Below are 20,663 nucleotides of genomic sequence, written 5' to 3'. Positions count from 1 at the left end.
CAGGTGTTTCAGAGGAAACATATTCATGTCAGACCCATGTGGGCTTCAACGTAAATGTCTTGAAACATTTTAGTGCACTGGCAATCACTGTATACTTGGATAAAACCTTGAGATAGTCAGGTGGTGACACAGGCAGGCTGTTGAGTGAGCACAGGTATTGGAGACAGGATTGGACCATGAAAGCAGCATGTAAAAATTAAACAAGTCTCAGTGCTGGATTGACTAAGGTAAGTTTCCTGACTCAAGGCCTAGGCTTCCACACAGGTAGGCCTTTGTTTCCTCCACCTCAGTGTAAATGCACCGGCTAGCCCAGGTGCTTACTGTAAGGTAACACAAACACACACACATTCAAACACACACTCACATACATTCATGCAAGCACACACACACCAGTGACATAAACATCCAGTCACGCTCCGATTCTAGGAAAGGCCCCCTTGCACATCCCCCTGTCCCGTCTCTCCTCCTCATCAGGCCCACAGCTCCACTTAGGTAGGCTTCTTAAAATAAGCAAACAGATCGTCTAGCCCTGTTTGCAGTCTGGCTTTTTCTGGCACTATGTATTGGTGACAGGTGTCTTAAACTACCCACTGGAACACCTGGAGTTCATTATCCTCCCAGACACAGCTGGAGTACATCCAGCTGCCAAACACACACTCACTCTCTCTCTCCCCACACAGACAACGCAGTCTCTCACAGACCCCTCAGTCTGTCGCCCGTGAAACAGGCCTTCCTCCTCACAAGGCGTCCCAGGGCCACAGAGAAGAGTAAACACAGCCCTGTGTGTCTCCCCATTGCCACACCCCCAGCATCCCCTGAGCAGTGGGCCTCAGGGGGACAGAGGGGAGGAGGGGTGTTTTTCCTTCATTGGCAGCAGACAGATAGCGGACAGTCCCTGGGGAGGCTGTGGGGAGCTGGGGCTACTCCGACCAGGGCTGTCTTGTCTGGATGGAAGGCCCAGGCAGACTCATCCTTTTTGATCCTTTCTTTAGCAAGCCTTCTCACGTTCATATGTGAAGTGGAAAAGGTATGTTGATCCAACTCAATTGTCCGCTGCTCTCCACGAGTCCTCAACCTCGCTCTGCTTACACCAAGTGCAGAGAGAGGAGCGCAGGCAGACAGACACATAGAGGCTGAGAGAAGTTAAGTAGAGGTCACTCATGTTTTGGAGTGGAGAGAGAGTGCATGTGGTCTGTCTTTGTGGAATGAGTGACACTTTAGACATTGTTTCTAATAACCACGTTGGGGACTCCGCCACCTTTGTGCCAGAGTGCCTTCAAGTAGTTTGTTCCATGCCTCATTCTGTGTGCATTGTTTTTCCTCAGTGACCATAACCATAATTGATGTGTTCTTTGTGAGTAATGGTCTAGCTACCAAATCCTTCTCCTTCACACTGAGGCACTTTCAAACAGCTGAGCCTACCATCCTCAGAGCAGCTGGTGGGGATTTCTCCTTTACCAGGTAAACTTTGTGTCACTAGCTAGCTTAAGATGAATGCACTAACTGTAAGTCGCTCTGGACAAGAGCGTCTGCTAAATGACTAACATTTTTAATGTAAGAAAGTGCAAAATTCTTAACTCCAAGCAATTTACTTAATTTCACTATTGTTTAAGAAATAATCATTACAGAATGTACACTGACTATCTTAGACTGGTGCTTTTCACAATATTGATCCACAATCATTGAGTAATAATTTGTGTAGTTTTCTACTAAAGATCCTAATTCTTCTGCAGTTGATGAGAACTAGATTTGATCATCTTCACACGCTTAACAGAATACCTAAGACATCATCAAAACTAATGCATTTAGTATGCAATAACACATTATATAGTTTATTGTTCAAATCACTTTTTCATTGGGCAGTTTCAGAACTTGAATTAGCATGAAAAAGAGCCTCCCCCTCATCAGTCTCTCCCACAGCAGTAGAGAGCTCTCCATCAATACACACACATTCACAACCACACATGCATTAACAACCACACATGCATTCACAACCATACACACACACACACACACACACATTTGTTTAGGCCAGGAACAGGAGACAAGTCTCATTGGCTCGACTACCACATCACAAAACATACTTCACGGTAGACACACACACATTAATATACACACACTTTTACACACAGACAGGCTGGAGGAGTGCAAATATTTACCCACTCACCTAGCTGCAGTCCAGGGGCCGCCGAGTTGTGTGATGCCGGGTCAGAGTGGGTGGTGTGGTGGTGGTGCTGCTGTGGAGATGTGTGCGCAGAGGGAGAGAGAGGGAGAGAGGTAAGGTGTGTGCTTTGCATCCCTCTTCCCCTCCCTCCCTCACCCCTTCCACCCCCTTCTCCTCCCAGCAGCAGGAAGAGAGTGGCAGTAGGGAGTGAGGAACGCCTACAAACAGGAGGCTCCCAAACGGTGCCAAGCACTGGGGTCTGCCTCTGCTGCTGCTGTATGTGATGGGGACTCTGTCCTATTGACAGGCCAGCGCAAGCCTGGCAGCTCAACTCTCTCTCTGCTCTCGCCCTCTACTCCACTTCGCTCCACTCCACTCGCAGGTCAGACAGAGGAGGATGTTGCTGTTTCCAACAGTGGGACACCCCCCCCCCCCTACCCCCTCCCCTACCCCCTCCCCTAAACCCCCAACCTACCCTACCATCACCCCTTCCCCTCATCTTCTCAGTTCCCTGAACATCCTTTCTCCCATTTCCTCTTCAGGCGCTGATATCTTGCCCTGTGTGCTTGTTTCAATGTCGAGAGAACACACCAGGAAGTAGTTCGTGATGAGTTTCAGAGCAGGACCCTACCTATCACTGAGGTGGATCCAGAATATCTAAGGCCCTATACATAAACAAACATTTCAATTAGAAAGCATTATACATATCAAAGTTACAGATACGAAGAGAGTGAACGAAAAAGAGAAAGACGATGGAGAAAGTAAGAGAGGTTGAGTCTAGAATGTCTTGAGCAGCACAGAGAGAGAGTGAGAGACTGGGACTGGGAGGACCACCATGCCTGCCCACATGTTCTCTTTGCTACGCTGCCTCTGTGTCTGCTATGTGCATTAGGATTCCTCTACTAAGCTACACTGCTAGGCTTCAATCACATGCTCCATACAATCACACAGATAATCTATATATACAAAAGTATGTGGACAACCCTTCATATTAGTGGATTTGGCTATTTCAGCCACACCCGTTGCTGACAGGTGTAAAAAAATCGAGCACACAGACATGCAATCTCCATAGACAATCATTGGCAGTAGAATGGCCTTACTAAAGAGCTCTGTGACTTTCAATGTGGCATCATTCCCAACAAGTCAGTTCGTCAAACTTCTGCACTGCTAGAGCTGCCCCGATCAACTGTAAGTGCTGTTATTGTGAAGTGGAAACGTCTAAGAGCAACAACGGCTCAGCCGCAAAGTGGTAGGCCACACAAGCTCACAGAAGGGGACCACCGAGTGCTGAAGCGCGTAGTGTGTAAAAATTGTCTGTCCTCATTTGCTACACTCACTACCGAGTTTCAAACTGCCTCTGGAAGCAACGTTAGCACAATAACTGTTCGTCGGGGGCTTCATGAAATGGGTTTCCTTGGCCGAGCAGCTGCACACAAGCCTAAGTTCACCATACGCAATGCCAAGCGTCGGCTGGAGTGCTTGCCACCATTGGACTCGAGAGCAGTGGAAACGCGTTCTGTGGAGGGATGAATCACGCATCACCATTTGGCAGTCTGACGGACAAATCTGGGTTTGGCGGATGCCAGGACAACACTACTTACCCCAATGCATAGTGCCAAATGTAAAGTTTGGTGGAGGAGGAATTATGGTCTGGGGCTTTTTTTCATGGTTCGGGCTAGGCCCTTTAGTTCCAGTGAAGGAAAATCTTAATGCTACAGCATGCAATGACATTCTAGATGATTCTGTGCTTCAACTTTGTGGCAACATTTTGGGGAAGGCCTTTTCCTGTTTCAGCATGACAATGCCCCCATGCACAAAGTAACGTCCATACAGAAATGGTTTGTTGAGATCGGTCAGGGCTCTGGCCTGCACAGAGCCCTGACCTCAACCCCATCGAACACCTTTGGGATGAAATGGAAAGTCGACTGCGAGCCAGGCCTAATTACCCAACATCAGTGCCTGACCTCACTAATGCTCTTGTGGCTGAATGGAAGCAAGTCCCTGCAGCAATGGTCGAACATCTAGTGGAAAGCCTTCCCAGAAGAGTGGAGGCTGTTGTGGCAGTGAAGGGAGACCAACTCCATATTAATGTCCATGATTTTGGAATGAGATGTTCAACAAGAAGGTGTCCATTTACTCATGGTCATGTAGTGTATATATGGTGATAGACATGGTGATAGAGAGAGAACTGCATATACTGCAAGTTGAGTGACATTCTCTCTCTCTCTCTTTCTCTCTCTCTCCTTCCTATAAAAGTGTAAAGTACCAGGCGTCAAACAGAGGAAATGTTGTAGAGGTCTAACAATACTCCTGAGGTTTGGTGTTGTGTGGAGAAACGGTCTGGAGACAGTATGGTTAGTACACACAGACAAGAGGAAACATTAGAGTTTTTTTTCCCTCCACAGATGTTGGAAAATAAATATATACTGTTTCAGTCAATGACGCTCTTTCAGTGAGAGAGAGATTCTAGAATAAAAATGTGTATTCCCAAACTGAGATATTAACAATACTGGCATTTTTTAGGTTTTATTTACATTCATTTTAGTCATAATTTATATGTCTGAAATCAAATCTGAATTATAACACATTTTATCTGAATTGTTAAGCTCTATTTATTTCTGAGGTGTCTTTAACAGTTTATTTTAAACTGCCTCACTTCTCTTAAAATTATGTAAGCTATTGAGGTACCTGATAAATTCATTTCAGTCCATTTCAATGGTTATAGTTTTATCTTTTTAAACTCTCACCTACTTCCTCTGAGCTCAGAAGCACAGTGACTGCTCCTCTTCAGCAGGAGAGGAGCTGTCATAACATTCTCTGATGTCCTCTTGGCTCACAGCCCAAGTTTATTCAAGATGGTACTGCTCTTTAGACAGACACGTTCATGCTCACAGACAGACAGCCAGACAGATTGGCAGACCTACACATCATCAAGCACATAGACAGACAAGCACATAGACAGACAGGCACACACACACACACTACATACCTACATACCAATACACACACACAAAGCATGCATGTGCCCTGGATATATTCTCTACATGGGAGTTTAACAGCTATTCTATACTCATACAGTATGTACACTGAGTGTACAAAATATTAGGAACACCTGCTCTTTCCATGAGATAGACTGACCAGGTGAATCCAGGTGAAAGCCATGATCCCTTATTGATGTAACCTGTTAAATCCACTTCAATCCGTGGGGAGGAGACAGGTTATAGACAGGTTATAGAAGGATTTTTAAGCTTTGAGACAATTTAGACAGAGGTTGAACGGTCAAGACAAAAGATTTAAGTGCCTTTGAACGGGGTATGGTAGTAAGTGCCAGGTCCACCGGTTTGAGTGTGTCAAGAACTGCAACGCTGCTGGGTTTTTCACACAGCAGTTTCCTGTGTGTATCAAGAATGGTCCACCACCCAAAGGACATCCAGCCAACTTGACAAAACTGTGGAAAGCATTGGAGTCAACATGGGCCATCATCCCTGTGGAACGCTTTCGACACCTTGTAGAGTCCATGCCCCAACACATTGAGGCTGTTCTGAGGGCAAAAGGGGGTTCAACTCAATGTTTTGTATACTCAATGTATCTCCAAGTCACTTTCCAAATATACTTTGGATATATTCCCACAGCTTTAAAACATTTTTTTAGTATTATGCGTTCACAGAGTTGACCAACTAAAACATCTTCTTTATTATTTGTAAAAGAACTGGAGGGCAGAAGGCAGAACTATTTATGAGCTAATCAAAAGGAAGCCCAGTGTTTTCTCAGATGCTTACAGGAAGTCCCTGGCAGACACATTCCCACACTACTGTCCATGACTATGTTTAGATAGGGACAGAGCAGGGGTATGGGCCTGTTGAGGTGAAAGTAAGCATGATACACTTTCATTTTGTTTGCTTTCCCCCTCCTCTCACATTGCCCTCTCAACAGGCTCAATCCATGACCTTTAACCTCAGAATTCTGGGGTCAGCCCCTTTCCAGGGGCCATTACAAATTCCAAAGGCTGTACAATGGGCTGGTATGGGGAGGCCAGAGACCAGATACCAGTGGCATTGAACACCCACTGGGGTCCCCAAGCTAAGCCTGAGTGGCGTTCTGGTCGTGTGCCGAGTGCTAATGTTACATCCCCTCCTGGAATCTGAGGCATGAGGGTGTGTTCCCAACTACACTACACCCCTTTGGATTCTCTCATCAGCCCCACAGGGCAAGTGCAACCATTGAGGAGAGATGAGGACCACCACCAGCTAGTTCTACGGGCGTAGCCCTTTTCTGCAATCAAATGACCAAATTGTCCTCGAGTGGCCTCATGGGGGAGAGTGTTTAATATTTTTCATCATTTCATAATTAATAAACATTACTTAAAAAAACAGACAAAAATCTGGTGTTTCTATGTCAAACGTTTTGGTTATATCTCAGTGTTCTGTGATATATTTAAAGTGTAATATTCGGATGTAAACTCAAAATTGAATACGTTTAAACTCTATATCTGACATGGTACAGGTGTCTTATTATTTTAAGCCCATAATCATGTGTGTGAGGGGTGTACTTTTGTTTGAAAGTAGATTTGTATAAGACTACCAAGAAACACTCTGTGACCCTGATTTAGCACCCTGCCGTAATTAAAGGGCTCACCCTCTCTACCACTCTCTCTATTAACTCAATTAGATTCATGCACTATTTATATTCACTACTTCACAACTGCCTCTGGAAAAACATTGATCCATACAATACATACTAAGAAAAAGTTATGATTATCATTTTAATACTGAAGAAAATGCATTGTACAGTCATATGTACAGTGATATGTGTCATTTATTAGGGGCACATATGTTTACAACTTGAAGTGTGGGTCTACCTTTATGTTGCATTTCTATCACTGCTAACCTACCAGAGACAGTATTTGTTGATGGCACTGTGTCCTGTCAGAATTGAAATGGACAGAAATTAAGTTACTATGTAATACAATGGTACTTAAAATGTATGGGAATTGTTTAATCCTAAACTTACCATGACCTACCTTGACCTACCTAGATTTACCATGACCTACCTAGATTTACCATGACCTACCTAGATTTACCATGACCTACCTAGATTTACCATGACCTACCTAGATTTACCATGACCTACCTAGATTTACCATGACTTACCTAGATTTACCTAGATTCACCATGACATACCTAGATTCACCATGCATGTGATGGGCCAGGCCTCTCCATCATATGCTTCATTAAGTGTCCTGGAGTACTTCATCATGTACGGAACAGCCATCTCTATCTGGGTCACACTGATAGGTGAATGTAAACAGCACTGTAATGGCCCATTATAGTTGTTAAGTGACATAAAACTATGTTCAGAGGGCAAGTGAGCTCTGCATGCAATCTCACTGAACAATTGTTTGGAAGAATGTGCTGTGTCTGTCTCTCATTCTCTGCTACACACATAAAACACACACACACACTATATATTTTTATATTAGCTTCCATGTTTGGGGTGTTGACCTGTGCTGTGGGATCTACCAGGACCATGGGATCTACTCTGGACCAATAGGATCAGCAGTATTCATAATCACTGTCAGGGTTGTTTGAAGACAACTTATAATATGACTATGACAAACACTGATAACAATATGCCCTAAAATTTGTCATATTTACAGTAATTTAATAGATAATCTTGTCAATGCGAAATGTATACCAAAGTTCATATCTGTTTTTTTAGATACTGCCTAGCAACATTGCATTGATTATGTCTTCAACTGAACCTGTTATTCTAAACTGATCCTGTGTACTGTATCATATTTCAGTTACAGAAAATGAAAGAGGTAAAGGACCTCTACCAGAGACATGTATATACCCAACTGGTGGGACCAGGATGCTGCTTCGGTGCCCTGACTCTGATGCTCCGGCTCTGATGCTCCGCTTCTACTTTCAGGTATCATCACAACGCAATCTCCCTCCTTCCCCTTTCCATTCACAATGAAGGCAAGAGTAAATGTCAAACCTAGTTGAGATGTGTTCGGCTTTGCACAAGTGTGAACACATTGACATCAAAAAGTTTTTTTTTTTAAATGATTGATTTGAATTAGTTTTACACGAGTGGGAATATGCCTATGTCCACAGTTTCTATCACCTGTCTATGGCTGTGTCCTTCGTGTTGCTGCTACCCAAGATGAACCGCTATGCAGGGACAGATCACCCTGCCAAGCTCAGCTGCTACATCCTTTTTACCTCAACAATGCACATGGTTTCAGTGCTGGAAACATATTGCAGGAAGCACAGAACAAGTTCATTTCAGCTTGTTCAATGAGTAGCTGAATTGTGCCTATACTTCACTTAGATCAGTTCTCTCCAACCCTGTTCCTGGAGAGCTACCGTCCAGTTGGTTTTCACTCCAACCCTAATCTAAATCAGATCAAATATTATTAGTCACATACACATGGTTAGCAGATGTAATTGTGAGTGTAGCGAAATGCTTGTGTTTCTAGATTCAACAGTGCAGCAATATCTAACATTTAATCTAACAATTCCACAACAACTACCTAATACACACAAATCTAATCTAGTGCACCTGATTCTAATAATTAGCTGGTTGATAAGCTGAATCAGGTGAGTTACAACTGGGGTTTAGCTCTCCAGGAACAGGGTTGGAGAGCCCTGACTTAGATAATAATTCAGTGACTTCAATGGTGCTTGTACCGGAGCTGCCATGTCTACAGTTGAACAAACATATTTGCTAAATTGCTAGTCAGATATAATGTGCTGTAAGCGCCAAGAGACACCTTTGTTTCTAAACTCAGCACTGAAAATATTACTTGTCTCTTATTCACTTCTCTCAGTGTTTCACAAACTTGGTCCCAGGGACCCCAAGAGGTGCACGTTTTGGTTTTTGCTCTAGCACTACACAGCAGATTCAAATAACACATCATTAAGCTTTGATTAATCTAATCAGCTGTGCAGTGCTAGGGCAAAAACAAAATGTTCACCCCTAGGGGTCACCAGGATCGAGTTTGGGAAACAATGCTCTAACTTTTCTCACTGTCATTTACTATCAGCCACCCTTTCCTGGGACAAGAAGACCCCGTCTCTAACCATTTGGACCATTCCCACTGAACGGCCTTGGACACGGGCCTGCAGCTCACCAACTCTCTCTCTCTGTACAACCCACCTAGTACACCCGTTAAGAAAGGACTGGACTTCAGCAGCACTAAACCTGTTCACAAAGGACTGAACATCAGCATGCTCAAAGAACAGAATGGCTGGAAGTGACCCCACAAGACAGATACACTTTTATAAGTCAATTGGTCTTGGTGATGTCCAGAGAGAGAGAGCAAATAGAGAAAGATGTCATACAATTAAGGGTTACAGGGAAAACAGATATCTGCAAAGGTCAAGCCCTGTACTGTGCCCTCAAGGACCTGAAGATAATGGCGGTGTCTTCCCCCTGTACAGAAAACAGGCGATCAGCCCTCTACTTCAAAACACGGGGAGACTGACAGGGAGAGTGTTCCTGAAGCAAGCCAGTAAAACTGACTGGAAAATTTGTGAGTAGCACAAACCGGCAGACATTTTATCTCTCCAAGATGAATAAATTGTCTTTCAAACGTTCCTAATGTCTGCTCCTTTCTCTGAGAAAGGAAATATGCAGTTAAATTTGGTTATGAAAATTACAAGATTGTGAAAGCACATTGTACTCGCTTCAATATATCGCCTAGGTGCCAAACATGTCATCTGGTGCATCAGACTTTTGAGTGTAGCGGAATCCGGTCCAGACGCTAGGCTGTAAACTAACTGCAAAACTTTAGAATGTTTTTGAGGCGGCAGGTATTTATTCCAGTAAAGTGAGTGACCAAGCAACTTTCACTTTATTTCCTTACTTTGCAGCCTCACTCTCTTTAACCATGATGAACTATACTTTATATAATGCTTATTTATTGTAATGGGAATTTGTAATTAACTGTTTCACTATCACGTACGTAAATATTTTTTGTAAGAAATATTTGAAAATAAAATGTTGATGCTTCATTTGATCTGATTCTGCATCCTTGAGCAAAGACCCCTCATGTGAATGGAAAATAACTACCTGTATCTGAGTCATTTTGTATCACCATTGATACACACCATGACTGGCAAATAAATGAAGTGGCACTAATCCACTTAAAGACCTACACATAATAAAACGGCAAGACTCCTACATTTCCCTTTCAGGACGACATAGTGGCGTGCGTTAGCTGCACGTCACCTGCTCCGAACACTACCCAAAGAGTTCAAACGTGTTCTGAATGTCTTAGACAAAACAGTTTCCAGCCAAACGTGAATGAAACTTCTCCGGTTCACCATTAATTATTTGACAGGGTGCCAAGCCACCAGCTCCGGTGCCCAGAGAAAGGTGTTTTTGTCTGGGGTAAAGACCTGACGGCCACTGGGATCTCCTGGACGCATTTCCCATTCCTGACAGGACAGTAACCTGAAACTTTTATTACGTGGGTGTGAAACACTTTTCAGCTCCTTTACGACCACTGTCTGTCCCAGACCACTTTGTTCAGGGGCTGCAGCCCACACACACACACACACACACACTGTCTGAGGGAGCTGAACCAGGCACCAAGCACCATCCCCACTGAGACACCACATTGTAAGGCGGCGGCCCGACCACGCTCTCCAAATGGAGCGGCTGAAAATCAACACCACATCTGAGGATTGACATCAGTCTGGGCATGGGCTCCGTGGTCGTCTGCACCAACATTGGACAGACACCATTGAGAAGATTTGGGTGGTATCTGGCGTACGGTGTATGAACATGTACTTTTATATTACTTTCTCCGCTGTTCCACTCCGCATGTGACTATGCCACTGCTTTCAAATTCTTATACCGGCAAGGGGAGCTTGAGGAGACTTTGTACTGTTCCTTCATTCTGGTCACAAATTAAGCCAAATGAAGTATTGTTTGTTCAGCAATTGAAATAGCTGGTATGGATGGATGGAGTGCATGTGATCAGCTACTGCTGGGGTGTTTTCTACAGGGTTGAGTGTCACAACTCCTTTCTCCTTCAATGTTACTACAGTGCAGAGAGGGGGCAGCTGCTTCGCTCTCAAAACAACAACTTCTCTCCAGTCTCCCATGTACAATATGCTACAATCCCCAACTATTACACACTGTAAACCACTTTATTGCCAAGTATAAAATATTTTAAACTCTAGATCTATTTACAGGACCAGTATGAATTCAATCTATACAATTGTCTATAATCTGGATAAATCTCTTTTAATTTGGCAAAACATACAGTGCCTTGCGAAAGTATTCGGCCCCCTTGAACTTTGCGACCTTTTGCCACATTTCAGGCTTCAAACATAAAGATATAAAACTGTATTTTTTTGTGAAGAATCAACAACAAGTGGGACACAATCATGAAGTGGAACGACATTTATTGGATATTTCAAACATTTTTAACAAATCAAAAACTGAAAAATTGGGCGTGCAAAATTATTCAGCCCCTTTACTTTCAGTGCAGCAAACTCTCTCCAGAAGTTCAGTGAGGATCTCTGAATGATCCAATGTTGACCTAAATGACTAATGATGATAAATACAATCCACCTGTGTGTAATCAAGTCTCCGTATAAATGCACCTGCACTGTGATAGTCTCAGAGGTCCGTTAAAAGCGCAGAGAGCATCATGAAGAACAAGGAACACACCAGGCAGGTCCGAGATACTGTTGTGAACAAGTTTAAAGCCGGATTTGGATACAAAAAGATTTCCCAAGCTTTAAACATCCCAAGGAGCACTGTGCAAGCGATAATATTGAAATGGAAGGAGTATCAGACCACTGCAAATCTACCAAGACCTGGCCGTCCCTCTAAACTTTCAGCTCATACAAGGAGAAGACTGATCAGAGATGTAGCCAAGAGGCCCATGATCACTCTGGATGAACTGCAGAGATCTACAGCTGAGGTGGGAGAATCTGTCCATAGGACAACAGTCGTATATTGCACAAATCTGGCCTTTATGGAAGAGTGGCAAGAAGAAAGCCATTTCTTAAAGATATCCATAAAAAGTGTTGTTTAAAGTTTGCCACAAGCCACCTGGGAGACACACCAAACATGTGGAAGAAGGTGCTCTGGTCAGATGAAACCAAAATTGAACTTTTTGGCAACAATGCAAAACGTTATGTTTGGCGTAAAAGCAACACAGCTGAACACACCATCCCCACTGTCAAACATGGTGGTGGCAGCATCATGGTTTGGGCCTGCTTTTCTTCAGCAGGGACAGGGAAGATGGTTAAAATTGATGGGAAGATGGATGGAGCCAAATACAGGACCATTTTGGAAGAAAACCTGATGGAGTCTGCAAAAGACCTGAGACTGGGACGGAGATTTGTCTTCCAACAAGACAATGATCCAAAACATAAAGCAAAATCTACAATGGAATGGTTCAAAAATAAACATATCCAGGTGTTAGAATGGCCAAGTCAAAGTCCAGACCTGAATCCAATCGAGAATCTGTGGAAAGAACTGAAAACTGCTGTTCACAAATGCTCTCCATCCAACCTCACTGAGCTCGAGCTGTTTTGCAAGGAGGAATGGGAAAAAATTTCAGTCTCTCGATGTGCAAAACTGATAGAGACATACCCCAAGCAACTTACAGCTGTAATCGCAGCAAAAGGTGGCGCTACAAAGTATTAACTTAAGGGGGCTGAATAATTTTGCACGCCCAATTTTTCAGTTTTTGATTTGTTAAAAAAGTTTGAAATATCCAATAAATGTTGTTCCACTTCATGATTGTGTCCCACTTGTTGTTGATTCTTCACAAAAAAATACAGTTTTATATCTTTATGTTTGAAGCCTGAAATGTGGCAAAAGGTCGCAAAGTTCAAGGGGGCCGAATACTTTCGCAAGGCACTGTACTTTTCAGACAAATTTCCAATGCAAAACAATCTGTTAAAAATAAAGATTTACTGTTAAAAAAAATTGCTAAACAGACAATGGTATTACCATTCAACTAAATTCTCAAGCTTATAGAACCGACACAATAGAGCTACAGTACAGTATCTCCATCCTTTATGTCTGTCATATCACTGAACTGCCCCACCTATTCCCTTTTGTCATACGCCCTTCACATGTCTCCATATGCCTGTTAATCTATGGACATAAACAATACAAAAACTTGAGGAAAATACCATAACAAAATCGTTGTGCCCTGACAATCTAGATTAATGGATCAATTAAATAAATCCAAACAGGTGAGGTGGAACTATGGAAAATTGTGCCTCTACTGACACCTATTGGATTAAGAACAATATGGTACCATCACAACCTCTACATTACTATGGCCACACTCAAGCTCAGAGGGCTGAAGAGCAACAGTGGACCAACAGTTCCACCATGTCAACCGAACAGTAGTAAATGCCATAGTGTTGCTGCTCATTTGGAATTCACTCCAAACCCCCCAAACTTCCTCCAGTGGTATGGCTTGTCCTTTGAGCCCAGTGCAGATTGCTCCTGTTCCACTGTGCAGCCGGGGGACAGACGGGGCCCGTCATAATGTAGAGGCTGCCGCCATTCGAGGGCCAATCGCACTGCTCGCTTCACCTGGCACAGCCAACACAGGAAGTGCACCTTTGGTCAGTATGAGAGATGCTCTCAACGGGTGGAAGATCCAACTAAAACAAATACTGATCAATGGTGAATGTGAGTGGAAAGCATGAGCGTTTTATGTGATTTGGTGAATAAGAGGTATGGAAAAGAGAGTTTGAATTGAAGGGCTTTATTGAGTGACCTCATTAGATGAGGTTAGATGAGTTTGTCTGTCCCAGTGTCTGGATGTCTTCCTGGTCTCGTACCTGCTGGTTGATCCTGACAATCTGCTGGTATACCTCCTGCGGGGCCACACAGGCTTTAAGAGGCTCCGCCCCCTGGTCGAACTGGTCCTCTGAGGATTGGCTGTCAGACTGGCTGTCTGCGTCATGCGACAGGGTTATCTTGTCAAGCTCACTGCACATTCTGGGGAAACAGATGAAGGAAATCTGTAATTAGCATCCACCACAGTTAGTTTGTACACTTTGGGACTGGTGAACACACCCATATTTAGCCTATGACTACAAATCACTTACAATTGAGACTCTCTGTTGAAAAAGCTTATTTGTAGTCCAGGATAAGGCTTCATCTGGACCTGTGCAACTTCCCTTTAAACAAAATATGTCAAAAACATTAAAGTACTTGAGGTGTGCTTAATTTAGCTTGGATTCTGCACTTTGGGAACTATTGCACTGGTTATATTGTACCTGGCAAACTAAACCAAGTGAAGATTAAGTATTGGACATATATCTTTCTGACCTGTTTAGCAGTAACAGGGAGGGGTTGCAGACAAACAGTGCTAGCCTAACCTTAGCACGGAGGATGCAGATTGTTTGCAGGCCTGGATGCTGTCCATCAGCTGGGCTTTGACCGTCCTGGCCGTTTCACTGGACAAAACATCTGACACGGAGCAGCCTGGGAATAGACTCAGCAGCAGAGGGACCACCTACACACAAACACACACACACACACACACAGATTTACTACAGCAGTCAGTTCTGCACCGTGGGAGTTCCGCACCCCTTTATAAAACATTTATTACATAAAATGAAACGTTGGTTAAAAGAAAGAATCAACCATTCATGTATTTAAAAAAAAGCATGTTTTGTTTCCCCCCAACTGCATAGGAAACAAGTAGTGAGAGCTTTGTACTTGCATAACTAGGGCCCTTCGTATTTCCTGACAAAGTCACGTTAAGCCCTTGCCATAAAAGCTCAGAATATCTGGTCCATAGTTTTTGTACAGGCCAAGGTTAGTTTATGGATAGAGTGGATGAGACATATAGGCGTTGAGGGTCTTGCCTGATCATTAGTGGGGTCCAGGATGAGGGTACTGATGGCATCCTGCTTGGCCCCCTCAACGTTGGGCAGTTTACTGTGGGCTTTGGCTCGGTTCTCATAGTACCGGCTAACTCCAGGGTTATAATTGATGGCCTCAGAGAACTTATCAGCTGCCTCCTGGTACTTCCTGCGGTGAAGACAAGAAACAGAGGTGTGGATGATAGACTCACCGGTCCTGGTAGCAGTGTGTTCCCAGGGTGTTGTGGATGAGACTCACCGGTCCTGGTAGCAGTGTGTTCCCAGGGTGTTGTTGATGAGACTCACCGGTCCTGGTAGCAGTGTGTTCCCAGGGTGTTGTGGATGAGATTCACCGGTCCTGGTAGTAGTGTGTTCCCAGGGTGTTGTGGACGAGACTCACCGGTCCTGGTAGCAGTGTGTTTCTAGGGTGTTGTGGATGAGACTCACCGGTCCTGGTCGCAGTGTGTTCCCAGGGTGTTGTGGATGAGACTCACCGGTCCTGGTAGCAGTGTGTTCCCAGGGTGTTGTTGATGAGACTCACCGGTCCTGGTAGCAGTGTGTTCCCAGGGTGTTGTGGATGAGATTCACCGGTCCTGGTAGTAGTGTGTTCCCAGGGTGTTGTGGACGAGACTCACCGGTCCTGGTAGCAGTGTGTTTCTAGGGTGTTGTGGATGAGACTCACCGGTCCTGGTCGCAGTGTATTCCCAGGGTGGTGTGGATGAGACTCACCGGTCCTGGTCGCAGTGTATTCCCAGGGTGTTGTGGATGAGACTCACCAGTCCTGGTCGCAGTGTATTCCCAGGGTGTTGTGGATGAGACTCACCGGTCCTGGTCGCAGTGTATTCCCAGGGTGTTGTGGATGAGACTCACCGGTCCTGGTAGCAGTGTGTTCCCAGGGTGTTGTGGACGAGACTCACCGGTCCTGGTAGCAGTGTGTTTCTAGGGTGTTGTGGATGAGACTCACCGGTCCTGGTCGCAGTGTATTCCCAGGGTGTTGTGGATGAGACTCACCGGTCCTGGTCGCAGTGTATTCCCAGGGTGTTGTGGATGAGACTCACCGGTCCTCGTAGCAGTGTGTTCCCAGGGTGTTGTGGATGACAGCGAGGCGGATCCTAATGACCTGGTCATCAGGAGAGATCTCCTTCGCCTGCTGGTAGTCAGCCAGGGCAAACTCCCACTCATCCTGCTTGAAGAAACAGTCTGCACAAACCACAACCACCTTTATAAATATCTGAAGTGATGTGTGCGGTCTACCCAGATGCACTCATTCCTGAAATTGGATGTTATGGATGTAGGCATAGCCACGGAAAGTAGGAGTGCTGAGGGTGCTGCAGCGCCCCCTGATAATCCGTTTAAAAAAAAAAAATAATAATTAAATACACAAAATTAGTGCCCTGGCCCTTTATTACTCCGGTATAAGCGAACAAAAATAGCCTTCAGCAGCGCAGGGAGAAAACAATTCTCAGCACCCCAACCTCTAAACATCTTCCCATGGCCATAGATATAGGTACTGACTTTATGCATTAACGTATTCAAATTGTATGAGGAGATATAAAATCACATCACCAGTCACTTCAAACACATTCTCTTTTGATCTCAGAGACTCCTGCCCACCATCTATAGTTACACAATATTGTTATTTCACTGGGCCAGACTTCAATTGCACCTTTTTCAAGAGGGAGCCCACAGCCTTCCTCACATAATTTCACCTCAGCCAAACCCCCCCCCCCCCCCCCCTGATCTTACCCTCCTCTATTATCCCCTCCGCTCATTTCTTCTCACCTCCTCTGTTGATATAGAGGCCACTCTCCTCCTTCTGCTCCTGGATGGCCTTGTTGAGCAGCAGAACTGCCTCTGTGTAGAAGCTACGGGAGAAGCACTGCACAGCAAAGTCGTTGTAGGTGAGCACCAGCTGGACCTGGGCCTCTCCCTGCACGGCCCTACAGTCTTCCTGGGTGTGTCCGCTCAGCTCCGACCCCTGGTCTCCCGCATCTCCAGCCTCACTCAGCTCCACAGCCAGGACCAAGTCCTCAATGGCAGCAGTAAACTCTTTCAGCCTGCGGTACAGAATACCCCTATGGTGCAAAATACTACATATTAGTGGATAATAGACAGTATGTATCCTCATTTACTATAGATTGGCAGAGAAGCTTCTCCTAACAGGTACATGTAGATGTATATCTCTTCAGTGGTAGCAGAGAACGGTATGGTAAAATGGGGTCAGGCATGTATCAGATAAACCACAGGCCTAATCAACCACCTTGCTTGGTGTATCAGAACCTGAAAAATACTCTGCCATCAACACCTGAAGAGGTAGTGCCGCCCAGTCTCAGGGCAATGCTCCAGGGCTGTGTTGATCTTGGACAGGGCCTCTGTGAGCTCCCCTGCCAGGGCCCTGCTGACGGCCTGCTGCCTGGCCCTTTCACTGGCCTCCTCTAGCTGGCCCAGCAGGGCACCTGCCTCTGGACACGACGGACTGAGAATCAAAGCGGACCTCAGATCATGGTAGCACATTTTTACCTGTATAGAGAATTGTGCTGTCATTACATTAGATTGCATGTAAATTAGACTTTTGATCATTTATATAGATAAAAGTGGCAATGACGTCACGTGTTGAGCTAGTACATAAGCTATTTATCCCTAGGGTTAAAACTAGAAATCGCCACACCTTTGTTCTTTCTAGCATGGTATTGTCAGATATTGCCCAGTGTTTAACACAGAGGTAATGGAGTGTGAGAGTGTACTACTGACCTGGTTGAGCTGTTTGTGGAGCCGTGCTCTGAGGGTGAACAGATCTGCGGTCTGAGAGTCTGCCTCCAGCCAGTTACTGACCAACCTCAGACAGTCAGTATAGCGGCCCAGGGCCGTCAGACATGCCAGGCTACAACAGCAACAAAGGGGGACACTTCAGTGGTTCACACTTTAAATCTTAGGTGAATAGCACCATCACATGGCTGTACAAGGTGTCTGTCTATCTGTAGAGACGGCTGAGGTCAAAGGATCTCGCATGACCTCCTAATGCCGCGTCCACACAGGTTATTGCCGTACGGTACATTTTACGTAGTCTTCACAATCCAAGTGCCGCATCACAGCAAAAAGATTCACACCACACATTAGCAACTTCTTCTGTGGTTTACTACTGACACCGCGCGGCAAAGCAACACACAAGTTTAAAAAAATCCAACGCATGCGACACACTGCACGCAGTGCCACAAACCGCAACCTAGTCCCGCAGATGAGTCGCAGCAGTGCAGATTGCCTCCCAATTATATGAATGGACGTCTGCCGGAATTTGACGGAATTTTACAGTTTGATGCAACCGGTATGCACGAGGCGTCAGGCAGATAACATATGGATAAAGCCAAAGAAAGTGTTAGTAAATAGAGGAAACAGTAATACATCTATTATTTGTATGCACATAGCTCTCCATGTGAATAACTCGTATTTCACACTGACCTCCTCATGTGATATGACCTGCAGCTAGGCTTGAGCTCGGCAGCCTTGGAAAACGACTCCAGAGCATCCAGGAACATGCCCTTATCATACAAACATTGGCCCTGTGGAGTGGACACGATTTTATATATTACAAACTGTTTTCAAGTGAAAGCAAGAAGTATTTCAATAGGGCTGGATGCTTGCTTGACTGTGTAGGAATGATCATCCTGTTTGCATCACACAGCAGGCCGCTTTGGGGGACATTCTCCCTCCTCACTCTCACCTGTAGGTAATAGATGAAGGCCAGACGTGTGTGTAAGGTCTTAGCCTGAGGCTTCAGGAGGCAGGCATGCCTGTAGCTGACGACTGCAGACTGGAAGTCACATAACTGTAAATAGGCCTCCGCCTGGCTCACATAGAGCTGGGTCTGGAAGTCAGGACACGTATGACAACTTCAGACAATTCTTTCAGACAAATCAAACTATATTTCAGTTAAACAATCAACCTCACTCCCATCTGTTCTCCTTCCAACAGCAGTTACTGTAGATATTCAGAATCATTTGGTACTTGATGTCAATTTATGTGGTTCTGTACCTGTTTCGGCTGAAGATGGATAGCTTTGGTGAAGAATGTCACAGCCTTTGAAAATTGGGACTCTGCCATTGCCTCTTCTCCATTCTCATAGCTGCAAATTGATAAATATAGGTGAGTGACCCTTGGCAAACTCATCTTCAGAGATCCTATTGACATGTGATCAAAGTAATACATTGTCAAAGAAGCTGCATCAACCTGTTGCCATGTCAAACTCACTGTTCAATGGCTTTGTTTGTTAAAATGTTAATGAGATCAGGCCGGTCCCCTATCCGGCTTTCAGATGATAGGAAAATGCTGCTGGACCCAAAGAGCCGGCAGATGGCATGTTTACGCCGCGCCTCCACGAGCACTTCCTCCGACACAGCAGTGGGGAACAAAACCCTGTCGTCGTCGACCTGTTGGTCCATCTTCAGAGCAGGAACAGACATGCCTTATATTATGCAGCTAACGTTAGCTAGCAATTTGTTGGCATTCATAGCTAATGTAGGGGATCGCAAAAGTGCCTACTTTATAATTCTAACGTACCAAAGTATTTGCATATAACAGGGTAGCTAGCTACTTAGCTATTAGTGCGAAAAGTTTCCGCAGTTGTTTTTCTCTCTTTGCTTTCAGTCACTGTTGAGAGCGCCATGTAACCAAGGGAACGAACAACATGTGCATGAGCGGCTAGTGGATTTACCACGCCCATTCTGTCTGATTGATCACAAGCTTTTATTACATAAATAATTACAATTGTAATGTTTTGAGAAGAATTTCGAACTTTAACCTGAAAGGCAAAGTAGAAGCAATTTATTTTACTCGGCCCAAAATCGGTCCATAAAAATAGGCACACGAAGTGAGGAATTTTTGTATGACAGTCAAGGAGAGAGTGGGCTGATTCGATTATGCTGAGCTCCGGGGACCCCTGTAATAGCGTGCAAAAGCGGGAGTCGCGCCCTTCTCAAATCGAACAGTAATCTGCTCCGCTCAGAAACACATAATATCTATTTTGTATTACATAAATGTTCGAATTAATTTTCAAACTAGTTTTCATTGAGAAGGCAGATGAAGTGTTTTTTCAAAGGCAATCAGGTGAAAATAGCATCCTTATCATTCCTCCTCGTGCTTTTTTACGTACATTTTGTTTTGAGGCAATTTTGCCGTGGTCATTGAACGGGGCTCCTGGCACACGCCCAGGTTCGAAGCGAATACAATCAACTTTCACCCGGGTCAGATTAATCGACATGAGGCGTATTTAATCGAATATACGTTTCGTAATAGTTAGGTTGTTACAAATACACTGGAGTGGACGCACGTGGCATTTAGGCAATAAAAAAACAATTACTTGAAATGAGAAGTGTGCCTGTTGTCAGAGCTAGATAGAGGATTTTTAAGCAATAAGGCACGAGTGTGGTATATTGGCCATATATCACAAACCCCTGAGGTTCCTTATCGCTATTATAAGCTGGTTACCAACGTAATTAGAGCAGTACAAATACATGTTTTGTCATACCCGTGGTATACGCCAAATAGTTCATCTGTGTCGTTTACAGTTTCAGAAAATTAAGCATGTGGGCAAAGCCATGTACGAGCTAGCGAGATCCTATTGGCGCGTTGTAGCAGAT

General features: G+C 44.6%; 1 protein-coding gene and 1 pseudogene across 1 annotated transcript; one reads left to right on the top strand and one right to left on the bottom strand.

The window, feature by feature from the left end:
* Positions 1-3,136: 3,136 nt before the first annotated feature.
* Positions 3,137-9,429, top strand: LOC139412323 (protein myomaker-like; annotated as a pseudogene).
* Positions 9,430-14,531: 5,102 nt separating this feature from the next.
* On the bottom strand, positions 14,532-20,559 carry LOC139412322 (tetratricopeptide repeat protein 16-like). Its single transcript, XM_071159159.1, has 11 exons — positions 20,552-20,559; positions 19,276-19,466; positions 19,060-19,150; positions 18,749-18,892; positions 18,487-18,587; positions 17,782-17,911; positions 17,336-17,550; positions 16,813-17,105; positions 16,089-16,230; positions 15,034-15,199; positions 14,532-14,678 (listed from the first exon to the last, which is right to left on the bottom strand). The coding sequence occupies exons 2-11, from the start codon at positions 19,464-19,466 to the stop codon at positions 14,532-14,534; spliced, it is 1,620 nt and encodes a 539-aa protein (XP_071015260.1). The 5' UTR covers positions 20,552-20,559.
* Positions 20,560-20,663: the final 104 nt, after the last annotated feature.

The sequence above is a fragment of the Oncorhynchus clarkii genome, chromosome 6, assembly GCF_045791955.1.
Source record: "Oncorhynchus clarkii lewisi isolate Uvic-CL-2024 chromosome 6, UVic_Ocla_1.0, whole genome shotgun sequence".
Lineage (NCBI taxonomy): Eukaryota > Metazoa > Chordata > Actinopteri > Salmoniformes > Salmonidae > Oncorhynchus > Oncorhynchus clarkii.
The sequence above is the reverse complement of the archived record's forward strand: the minus strand, read 5'-3'. Positions and strand labels throughout refer to the sequence as shown.